The sequence below is a fragment of the Protopterus annectens genome, chromosome 14.part0 (genome assembly GCF_019279795.1).
Source record: "Protopterus annectens isolate FY-2018-M chromosome 14.part0, PAN1.0, whole genome shotgun sequence".
In the NCBI taxonomy this organism is placed as follows: Eukaryota; Metazoa; Chordata; order Ceratodontiformes; family Protopteridae; genus Protopterus; species Protopterus annectens.
The window spans coordinates 411,279,743-411,292,553 of NC_056748.1; the positions used below are offsets into that span (position 1 = coordinate 411,279,743).

The 12,811-nt window shown below is 37.2% G+C and overlaps 1 protein-coding gene across 1 annotated transcript in view; it reads left to right on the forward strand.

Moving 5' to 3' along the window:
* The window catches only part of CCHR14.PART0H10orf90 (chromosome chr14.part0 C10orf90 homolog), a 1,196,109-nt gene that overhangs the window by 20,344 nt on the left and 1,162,954 nt on the right, over window positions 1-12,811 (forward strand). The window contains exon 2 of the mRNA XM_044056179.1: window positions 1,054-2,200. Coding sequence (XP_043912114.1) covers window positions 1,054-2,200 — 1,147 coding nt within the window. The remainder of the gene's footprint in view (window positions 1-1,053; window positions 2,201-12,811) is intronic.

The window sequence follows — 12,811 nt, forward strand, 5'->3', positions numbered from 1 at the left end:
GCTAGAATACTTAACAAGGTCTTTTAATATCTTACACATGATACTTTTTACCTTTTTGTCAGGGATGCATGTAGAAAGACTGAGTTCTATGACTGCCACCCTCTGAAAAGTGAACATTTAACTATGATAGGAGAATATATACTAATTCCAAAACTGTAATATGTCTGAATATCCCTGTTACTCCTAAGTGCAATAACTTTCAATTCAGTATATATAATTAGCAGGGGTATGTGGGTCACATCTTGGTAACATACCTCAAGTATGTAAAAGCCAGCTTTCCAATTCATTGTTCTTTATCATAATCACGTTTAAATTTTCACTATGTCAAAAATCACTCTATTAAGTCTCATATTTAAAATACATAGCCACCAATCTCCATATGTTTAGTAATATAATTGTGGTTGTATACCTAGAAGACTTAATAAAATCTTTTTAATGCCTCTTGCATGATTACGTAGGTCCAAAATGGTGTATTGCTATGCCGAAGATGAAAATAGTTGCTATAAAGTATTCCAGAATCAGCATAACTGGCTACAAAATATGGAAGTAATCGCAATATCAGTTGATTCTGCAGTTGTGTAATTCATTAATAGTTAATTTTGTTCTCGTTGTGTAGACAAATTGTCACTCGTTCTAATAGTGTGTGTGTGTCTGTTCTGACACTTCGACATTATAAGCTTTCACTTACATAGAGTCAATCTGTCACCATTCACTTTTCTAAGCATTTGGTGATTTAATATAGACTGTATATATATATATATATATATATATATATATATATATATATATATATATATATAGTTTCTCTGCATGGTAAAAAAAAAACAAGTGTCAGCTATAGTAACAGGAATATAATGCTAGTTTTTCTTTGGTTTTCATTATGATTTTCAGTCATTTGATTACATTGTGAACTTTTCAAAGAAAATTAAATATCACTCTACAAAATGCATAGCTATATATTTAGATATGCACAGAAAGTAAAAGTATGCGTTCATTTTGCATTTTGTAATTTCCACAAATATGCTCAATTTTTATTCCATTATTTTTCATTAGGGCATCTTGCTGCTAACTAAAGAGAAAATGGTTTCATCTGTGATTATGTATAAGATGTCAAAGACAGACACTGGAGCTAAATCAAATGAAATTGGATCGGCTTTGTCTATTCAGTCTCATAACACTCAGGCTAATGAATTTCACATTAAACAATCACTGAATAATAACAGGCCTGTATGCACTTCCAGATGTAATACATTCCAGTCACATACAGGAGGCATTCGAGTACCTTCTGAAGAAAATTCAGTAGCTAAGCTTCATCAAACAGAAAAGGCCCACTGCTCTAACATAAAAAAGGATTTCTCGTATATTACAGTTACAGCAAGAAGAATCACTTCTCCTTCCAGTACACCACTAAAGCCAGATGCTGCTCCTTTGGGCAGCATGACTGACAACAGACAAAACTTTTTGAGAGCCAGTGTTTTTTCTGTTAAGAATTTACAACAGACTCAGACCACCGATGGTGATGTATTTGATGGAAAACAGCAACTTAAGTTCAACAGCAGAAATGCATCCACCTTAAAAGTTTCTGGTACTACCAGGCCAGCGCTGAATAGAGAGATGCATTATAATTTGGAAACACGTACTAAAGATAGTAAAGGCCTCATCACAAACATTATGCAGAAAAATACATTAAGCAAAACATTTATTTCATGTATTCACCATAACATCCCACAAGTATTTTCCAGTAGTCTGTACTGTATTGACAGATCCTTGCCTTTTTCTCTCACTCAGCCTAGAGATGTTGGAAAGGTCCACAGATCAGAACTCACTGTTAAAATATGTCCAAACTCAGCCAGCTCAACATTTAGAGGCAAACATGAAAGATGTAACACTGAATCTCCATATGGACACACTAAACAAGGGTTTGGCACTAAAATGACATTCAAAAACAATGTGAAAGTGAAAAATTCTGTCATTAAAAGTCAGAAACTGCTGCATCAGCAGATAAGAGTACAGAACTTGGAAATAGGCCCTGTTCCTGACTGCAAATTGGATTTAAATGGACAGCCTGATGCAATATCTGTTACAAAAAAAATTACCTATGCTGGCAGTGAAAGGCAAAGAATATTTGGATCTGATCGTGCATCTGAAAACAAACAGAACAAATGTCACCTTTTTGTTTCTGAGCTGTATGCTCAAAAAGGTGGGTAAAGTTATTCAGTATTTAAAGTTGAGTGCAGACATCACTGCATCACACATGTTTATGTGCACATGCTTTTGGGAACAAGGAGATATATGGTCTTGCGTAAATTTTCTTTCCCTTATAAAATTACATTTACTTAAGTGATACAGGTATTGAATAATAGCAACAATACAAAACATTGCTATGACATCTTGTGATCTAAGAAGTCCTAACAACTAATATTTTTTATTCAGTTTAATTGGTTACAAAGAGGTAGTCATACATATGGCTTGCAATCAACTGCATATGTATATAAAATATGCATACATATTTATATATATATGTATGTGCGTGTGTGTCTAGAAAGATACATTTTTTAATTATTTTATGCAATGAGATGTGTTACAATATGAATTAAAACTGGCGTATTTATGATGGCCTTTTTGTTTATATATATATATATATATATATATATATATATATATATATATATATATATATATATATTTGGTGAAGCCTGTCATTCTAGTAGTAATTTTTTTAAGTAGTGAGAAGATATAATGTACAGAAACATGCACTGGCCTACACTGGGTGGGTAACATTTGTTGGTGGAAGAGGACTATCTTCTGTAAAGAAGCATATAATTCCATATAACCTTGGTGCTCCTATGACTGCTTATGTAAAATTTTGTATTTAGTCTACAGAATGTATAGTCCTGCTTTACAAACAGCAGTAATGTTGTTAAGTAGCTGATGGCTTCAGAACCATAAAAGCTATGTCTGTTTCACTGATACGAGGTGTATGAATGCTTATTGCTAACAAACCTGTGCACTTTTTAACTCATCTTACTTGTTACCACTGGGTATCTGAACCACCGGGTATCTGACCTACAGTTGATTTTGCTGCTCTGGAGAATTACACCAGAGTCATTAATGCAAATGTTCTCATTAGGCAAGATGTACTGTTTAAACAGATAAGTTATCAATGGCCTGGGCTTATGATGGTAGCATGCCAAGGTTCAAATGTGTGCTTGTTTTATTGGTAGTAAACTAAACTGGAAACATTTTTTTCCATCTCAAAAAATCTGAGAAAAATGTCAATATTGTTTTATGTCATAGACATCAGACTCGAAGCATGCAGTCTGCTTGCATGTCAGGTGGGACTTTATTCACACTGCTAAATGTATATGACCATAATTTGTTATCCTTATTGAGAACCACAAAATGCTTTTTATTAACAGACTGAAAAGTTTTTTTTGCATGATAGCATGTTTTTAAAGGTTTACAGCTTTACAGCCACCATAGTAAGACTTGCTGTACTTAGAAATTATGAAGACACACAACAGGTATGAAGTATGCACATATATGTGTGTGAAGACGAGGTTTGCATTCCCTGTCAAATATCCTTCACTGCACCAAGGATCATTTGTCAGTACAAAGGCAGATGTAAAATGAGGGGTTCATTCCCCATGTTTGCTTTTACAAAAATATATTTTTTTTAATAGAAGATTAACTGCTGGAGTATTGAGCTGACCCCATTGACATATGGTTGAATCAAGGGGTTGTGTATTTCCTGATGAACTAGAAATGGTCTCCTTAAGACTTTAACTTGTATTCAGGATTGCTTTGCTTGTAATAGACTTACATTAGGTACAAAAAAAGAAATGCAATATTTAAAGTGGTGCACTGGTCCATGATAGTTTCTTAACGTCCTAAATAGTGAACTCAGGCCACCATATTCATAAACACATTGGACTGTACCATTCTGTTCCATTGGAGGCATTTACATGCATTGCCCCAAACTGTATATGATTCAGAAAACTTCAGTACCTTCATATGCATACAAGCTCACGTGGAGCCATCACAGCCATATCACAAACAAGGAACATACGCATTCTCTAAATGAACACCATCAGTCTGTGCACTGTGGACTGTCAATTTGTCTTGTAGCATGCATTTTGACATTGAGCAAACATTTTTTACTGTGCTCCATGGAAGTTGTATGGTTGATGTTGTTATGTTGTTTTCATTATAAATTTACTCTATGTGGGCCTACTCACAGTTGTAAAGTTTCCATGGCCTTTTACGAGAGCTGATATTCGTACTGGACTGGTCTACTAAGCATTTAAAAATATTTATGTTTGCAATGGCATGACATCTTTTGCTATGATCTGTACTGTTCCCACATGTGCTGTCTCCACGGGATGAGAGTTTCTTGCTTGCCTGTCTGTATCTTCATGACTAGAACTTCACTAAAATAATTCAACAGCTCTTGGTTAATTTTATAGGACTGAAGGCAATAATATTAACTCGATGCAGACCTTCAAATCAGGAAGATAAACTGATATTGTAGCCATCTCTTCCACACTGTTGAATACGGAGTTAAAATAGCTTTTGCTTGTGAAAACAACATCTGTATGCCCTTTCATGTATACTCACTCTGCAGTACAGTCCACAATCCTCCTTTCTACATACAGACTTAAGAGATTCCCCCAAGGGAATTACCCTACCTCTTATACACCAACCACCTGTTATGCTCTAACCTTGGACATGGTAGCTTCACTGCTGTATCTCTTTGTTCACTCACATGCACCGTCTATACCCATCCTTGAAGGACATAGCTAGTTATTTGGGGGTGCACTTCTGTTTGTGTTATTCATCTTATTTTGTCTGACAATTCAGAACTGTAATGCCCTTGTGAAACAGGCTATGCCAGTGACAGATTATCATCATTTGGGCTACTCAAGGACCTGCATACCTACATAGATAGTATATCCCAACTTAGACCTTACAGTCCCAAGATATTTGTGATTTTACCCAGCTGAAGAATGACGCACAATAAATTCCCGTGTTCCACATTCATAGAAATGAGCAATTCAAGAAAGTGTTAACTTCATTTTCCTTGCATATGGAGAATATCCTGTTTACACATATGCTTATAGTGGGAACTTGTGCTGTTCAGTTATTTAGTGACTGGTGCTCTATCAGATTACTGTTTATAGGTTTATAGTTATGTTTACTAGGCTAATGACCACAGGGGCCTTTTTAAGCCTAGCCATGCATCACAAATTTCTAACAAGTTCTGGTACCCTTGATAAGTGTAAGCAGGGGCTTACAAGATGAAACATTTACAAGCAGGGGCCTGTGAGGTGAACCATTTACAGGTTGCCTGTGTCCGTTAGAGAAATAGGTGCCAAATCAGGAATGAATTTCCTGTTCCCCATCAATTATCCAAGTTACACTTGAATTGGGCTAGGGAAGAACTCAGCTTTACATGGATGGGGAGCCTGTTCCAGAGACAGAGTAGTTTCTGTTTATGTACCTGTCTCTCCAGCAGGTCCTATTTATATCACAGGCAAGGTTTAAGTCTTTCGAATGGGTAATTCTGGTACTGTTTGTTTTGTGCATATGCAGAGGGTCCATCAGAGTGGGGTCTGACGATGCTCTGTATGCCAGAAATAGATCTTCCCTCAACAACCTGCAGGAGACAGAATACAGGGATAGAGCCTTGAAGTGGTCTACATAGGACATTTTACTTACACCCTATATTCTTTTAGTGAGGAACTTCTGTACACATTCTAATAGTTGGATATGTGTGGTTAGGTACACTCCAAAGGGGGCATTGTACTCAATGATATGTCTGATGAGCACTGAATACAGTGGAACACTTCTTTGTATTTGAATGACATACCTTTGTTTATAAGTTGTGCAGCACAGAATGATTTCCTCACCACTGTAGAGAAGTAATGGCAAAGGCTAGATTACTGTTTGTGTGTCCCTAAGTCCCTGACTACTGGGTCAGCACTAAAAGATGATGTGTTGTCAACATAATAGTTACCAGGGGTGGAAGACCTCCCGAGGAATTATATTATGCATTTCTTGGCATTTAGATTTAGTCCATGGCTGTGACACCAGTTGTTTTTCTGTGTCAGGCCCTCTTGGAGAACATTTGTGTCAGTGTGAGATTCAGTTACAGCTACTAATTTTCAATCATCTGCAAATTTAGTCAGCCAAAGACCAATGACATTGGCCTTGACTTCTGAGAAGTAAACACCAAAAATGAGCAGTCCAAGGACTGATCCCCGAGGAACTCCAGTTGTGACTGGCCACTGTGTAGAGGTGACCTCCACAATTTTAACTTCCTGAGTCCTGTCTGTGAGCCAGCTGGCTATCCACTGGGTGACATACGGGTTTGTACCTAACCTCTTGAGTATGTCAACAATGCCCGAGTGGGGTATTGTGTCAAATACCTTGGCCAGTGAAGGTAGGCAGTGTAAATGATTTTGCCCTCATCCATTGGTATGGTGACCTTCTCAAAGAAGCCCATCAGAATGAGTAGGCATGATCTGCCCTCGACGAAACCAAACTGGGTTGGGTCCAGTGTCTGGAGTTTTACTATATCCCTGTTGATCATCTGCATGATAATTCTTTCCATGACTTTACATATAAGACTATTGAGATTTATGGGTCTGTAGTTCCCAGTGTCTGTAGATGGCTCAGTTTTGTTGAGAGTGATGACTGTTGCCTTTCTCCATTCCTGAGACACAAATTCTGTTTGGAGGCTACAGTTAAATAGTAATTCCAGAGGTCCTGAAAGGTCATGTTTCATGCTATTTAGAAGGCATCTTGGGATATTGTCTTGGCCCATTGATGCAGTGTTTCTGGTCTAAGAGCGATCATTAAGGACCTGTGCCCTAGTGATAGAAGGGGGAGTTATATTTGATATTTCCTGAGGGAAGGTTGAGGGGGATAGAGGAGTAAAGGTGGAGCTGAATTTATCATCCAGGAGGTTTGCAATATCTTCTGGCTCAGTATAGTTTGTTCCATTTACAATGAGCTCTGCTCACAATTGTGAATTGCCTTTGAGGTTGCAGACATAGCTAAAGAATGCTTTGTGGTTGTCCTTGGCCTGGGAGGCCAAACTTACCTCAAATTTGGCTTTGGTAGACTTTATTTGTCCTTTGAGTTGTTTATTTAGTTTGATGAGAGTGGTTTTATCCTGCTGGGCACTGCACCTCCTACGTTTTGCCAAGATTTTCTTCCTCCTCTTATACTGCCAATTGATTTTGTGATTCCATCAGGGTGGCTTGTTTTTTTGATGTAAATCAAGACACCTCCACCTTTAGTCCTTGTCTTTGTAGTAGCTGGTCTAAATGTGTGGAAGGCATTATAACATGGTACTGCCGGTGTGCTCTCTGTGGCTTTAAACCATGTCTCAGTGTTTGCACAGATGTCAGCATTCTCTACGGTAAAGGGAGCTTTTAGGAGTGGAGTTTTTTGTTTAGATTACTAGCATTGAGCAGCAATACCTTCAGATTTTTTTGGTTTTGATTTGCTATGTTGGTAGTACTTTCAGTTTGGCATTACCTAAAAAGGCATTATGGGGGAAGACACTGTTTTAGCTAATATTCGAAAGCTTGAAGGAAGAGGTACAGACCATCCCTGGCAAAACGATGTGGTCTGTTGACAATCTCCTTCCATGCTGACAAATATTGCACCCCCTTAGAATGACACCAGAAACTAAGTCAGTTATTAAAGTCAGTCACCTTTTGTTTATATTGTGGCATCATCCTTGGAGTAGGTAAAATGCTGCTCAATGCTAGGCTCATACCAGCCTCTCTTCATATACTCTAGGGAGGTACATCTCAGGTCATTTACACTCACATGGACTATGACTGAGTCATACTGGTTCTTGTGGTCCAATGACTTAAGTGCGTGCACAATGTGGCAGATCCTAGCTTCTGATAAGCAATTTACAGTGACTCTCTTTACTTAGCCTGCATCAGTGCATCTCACAATGGAATCTCCAAAGACCAAAATGATGGATTGTGTGGTGGCTTTCCTTGTGGGCTTAGAAGCAGAAGCTCTATGAGATGTGTCTGTGTTGATGTGGGTGTTTTTTTTTTTTTTTTTGAAAGGGTGCATTCGAGGCTGCTGTACTTCATCTAGCAAATCTTTGGGGTGTAGGAGGGTTACATTTAAGTGCTTCAGCTTTTGTGGGCCTGTAAGTCTGTTTTTAATTGCATGTGATGGGTGCAGCTTGTGTACTACTGACAGCCTTACTGACATTAGGAGTATTTTTATGTGTGGGCTTAGTCACCAGTGACATTGTATATATACATCTCTCACATATGGTATCGATTTGTTTGAGAAATAACTGGTTGTCAGTAAACATAAGGCAGCTTCTACATTGCCTCAGGATGCCCATATCCACTAAGCTCATAATGGAGATAGTGGGAAACTTCATATCCATGGCAAGAGACCCTTTTTTATAGCTTAGACAGTTGGAGTGAGAATATAAAGGAATGTCAGGAGTATCTGGTGTGCAACTCTGGGGACAGTGTTTGTCACTGCAAACCAATTGTCCTGTGTGTAATTGGGTACTGGTGAAATTACAATCATGCTTTTACAGGAAGAATGCCACTCAATGTGTCTGTGTCTATACAGTCACACTGCAAACACTTGAGGGGAAACTAATAAATAGACCCTTAAAATGTCAGGATGAAGTATTTAGGCAGATATTCTTAAGTTAAAAACAAATCAAGCAATGCTTACTGACAACAAAGAATTAGCTTGTCAAGAATAATGCAAAGAGGAGAATAGCATGAATGCCCACTGCCTGGCTACTGCTACTGCTGTTCCAGTAACCTAGGTATGATTACGGTGCCGTGTTGCTTTACATACTTGGTGTAATGTCAGATCTTAATTTCCATTCCACCCCATTATGGCATGTTTTTTCTAATGCTATGGTGTAGTCATACCTGTTGTGTACACATTTAGGTTTGCAAGGCCTGCACTGTGGTCTGCAGTTTACATATATATGAATCACAGAGATTGCTGTTATGCCCCATTTGAATACTTATTCTATAAAAGGACTCTCCCAGAGGAGACAACTCTATAAGACTCCTACCCTCAGGTGTTCGGTTACTGAACTGAGCTGAAGCTCTGGTATGTAGGTTTGCTACATACTAGGCCTAAGTAATTGATCATCTCCTTCATAAATCCTGTTTATTGTGACCAAAATGTAAATACTAAAAACTGTAAATGCTTAGGATGTATAAGCTTGAGTTATACCATTTTGAATTAATAAATAAAAAGATCTGAGACATTAATCTGTACTGTATTTTTGTTAGGCAGTTGCATGGTCTACATGAAGGTCTTTTAAGTCATTGGATTCACTGTAAAATGAAAACAAGATTGTCGACACTCACTGGAATGCTTTTAGATGCAGCTCTATGCCCTTCATGTATTTGTTTTAACACATCTATACATTTTGTAGAAGGCAGAACAATTCTGTCTAGGTACAGTAGCAAATCATGATTTTCAGACAGTTGTAATCTGAACAAGTGTGATATTTTTACATAAAAAAACACACAAAGTGCTTAGCCAATATAAAATATATTAAGTAGCCAACGGAAATTGGCTGAAAAGAGCAGACCGGTTTGGTTACTTATTTTTACATCACATAATCTGACTGTGTCCAATAATTAGGCTTCTCATCCCTTAAATATTTAAAGACTGTAACTTACTGTCATGTTTAGCAGCTTGTTTTATGTTCTCTAGCCTTTTTGGAGTTAATGGCTAATTTGATAGTACATTGCCTTTTAAAGAGGTATTTACAGACCATTCCTTCAAAGAAAGGGATTTTGCAAAAGCAGTTTTCGTAACTGAAAACTAACTTGGATCTATTGTGAAAAAAGTAAGTTTTGCATTGAGCAGGCTGGTATCTGTATGTCACTGTGTGCATATTGGAGAACAGTGTCATGTTTCAGGATGTCAAGTCCTCTGCATTAAGGAAAGGGCTCTTTCTGAACAATGATAAAGCAATCTCAAAAGTCGTTTGCATATGATGAGGGGGTCTTTGGTGTATAACCTTCCATTTGGGTTTCCTTTTTTATTGATTCAGTTAATTAATCTATATTCATATTAATTTTATCTATTTATTTTACATTAGAATTGTTTTGCTGACAATGCTGTTTTTTAAAAAAATGATTTTGCAGCTGTAATATACTCTGAATTTCATTTCATCAAAATGATCTGCAGCTGTTTGTTGAAGTTTAATGTATGATGTCCATCTAACTCCATAGCTACCTTGCACAGCTGTTAAGTACAGAGTACAAAGATCCATAAATGTTACAAACCTCAAAAGTTGTATCACTAATTGTGCATCTCGGGCAGTAAAATCTGCAGTCTGGTATGCCTGAGGGACTGTAAAATCTGTAACATTAATTCTGAACTTTTAACTAATGTATTCATACTAATATGTTCTTCTCACAACTCAGGACTTTATTGAAATTTCTCTTTGAACTTAGTATATCAAAATACTTGTAAGCAGGGAATAAATAGCACTATAAAAAGAAAAAAATATTCTATATTAAGCTGCTAAAGGTTATGTCAATTTTAGTTTTATCACTAGACATTCCACTTTCTCTCTGCTTATCATCCATACACCGAGACATCTGAGGTCTCACTTTTCAAGTGCCTTCTACATTTTCTCATTTTCCCCTTCTCACAAATGCATACATCACACATTTCCCTCTCTTTCTCTCTCTGCACTACTACATCAAGAACATTGGAGTTATGCTACTCCAAACTCCCTCCACAGTATCATTCACACAAGATGGCCCTCTCTCTCTGATATTTTATATCTGCATTATTTTTTCTTACACCTCTCTGCTTCTCCACTGCTCTGCTTTTGTGATTTAAAACTGAGATGCTAATCTCCTATAAATGAGTCTGTTTTTCTTTCTTCTTTTTACTAGTAGCTTATGCCAGCATGCTGTGGAGGAGCCATCTTAGCTGTAGTTGGTTCATCTACTGCCTGGTGCCATTCCCTCACCTACAAGCTGAGACCAAAAAAGACAACATCTATTCCAGTCTGACCAGCTAGATCTTGCCTCTTGACTCCAAGTTGAGAAGCATTAAACAATAAATAAATAAATAAACAAAAAAAAACAAATGAAAGGACTGCACTTCTGAGAATGTCTCAAGTGACTTGCCATAGCATAAGCCTCACATGAAGTGTTGAAGCAGTTCAGTGCTGCACGCCTGGTAAGAAAAGCAGTATTACATGTCATTTCTGTACTGACATTCTGAAACGCCAGTACAGAACTGAATGCCAACATTGTACTGCCATGCTGTTAGTATCGCCTGATGTATCCCCTAACAACTTGCACCCGGGACAGCTACCTATTTTGTTCCACTCTAGCTATGCTACTGAACTCATCCTATCCCCAAGTTATCGAGGGTCTATATCAGAACATCAAAGTTTTAAAACTTTGAATGTTCTAATATCGACCCGTTTTAATCAAACGCTAAAAATAGCGAAGCTGCGGAACACCAAATTCTTTTCTAGGGAAAGAATTTGGTTGGCTGGTTCTGTGGCTTCGCTATTTTCAGTGTTGTGGTGGAGATTTACGGGTCAGGTTCAGGTAAGTGTGTGATTGTATGGTTGTTAGGATTAGGGTGCGGGTTAGGTGAGTTAAGGTTAGAGCATGGGTTAGGTGAATTAGGTTTAGGGGCGGGTTAAGTGAGTTAGGGTTAGGTGAATTAGGTTTAGGGACGGGTTAGGTGAGTGTGCGATAGTGACGGACCTTAGGGTTAGGGTTTGGGTTACGGTAAGTGGATAGATAGTAGTGTATGTATAGTTTAGTGTAGGGTTAGTTGTAGGATTATAAGTGTATGTGTGTATATTGATGTTTTTTAGGTGTACTTGTGTCGTGTGTATGTGTTTCGGAATAGCAAATTTTTGCCAAGGAAAAAATTTGCTGTTCTGAATGTTCGATATTATGTGGTTTAGGTATTATAGGTTCAATGAAATGGCGTTCACTATTTTCATCTTTCGATAATGTGATATAAACGTGTTATCTAAACCTGTATACCAATCCTGTTCTTACCTTAATTCTTCTCATTAACTACTCCTGTCACCTGTATGTTGTCATATTTCATTCTGATAATTTCATTTCTTTCTTCCTTCCTTTTTTCTTCATTCAAATGCTAAAAAATAACGAAGACATCACTTGTTATCATTTGCGAATACATCAGTAAAGTCAACATGCAAAGCTTTGTCAGCGTTGAAGATAATACTTCTCATTTTTAACAGTAAACAACATTGAAGATGCCCGTCTTCTTGTAACATACCAGTACTGTCACAATACACTATGACTGTGTGCGGGTAATTCATATTTTAATCATGATAAGCATTTCAAGTTCAAGTCCAACAAGCTACATCCCAATGACCAAATGACACGCCCACTATGAGTGAAATATAAATTACTATAAACACATTAAAACACAAGACCCCTTGCAGTACTCACCATGGTGCATTAAAATAAAGAAGTAGGAAAAAACTCTAGCACCATAATGTCCATAGACTATAACCATACTTATTACAAAGCAGTTTAAAAATGTGTTATTCAGCTTAAAATATATTACATTCCAGTTTCTCTGGTGCTTTATTAGTATGTAAGGTTAAGCTATCATGGCAGGTCATTTATATTATTTGAAAAATACAAGTAGTAAATGCATATTCAGGGACTACCTAATTAAGGCATATTCATGTAAAATGCACTTAGAATACATTTGCAGTTTTTTCAGAAAAAGTGACAGCAAGAGTGGTGTACATGATAACTTA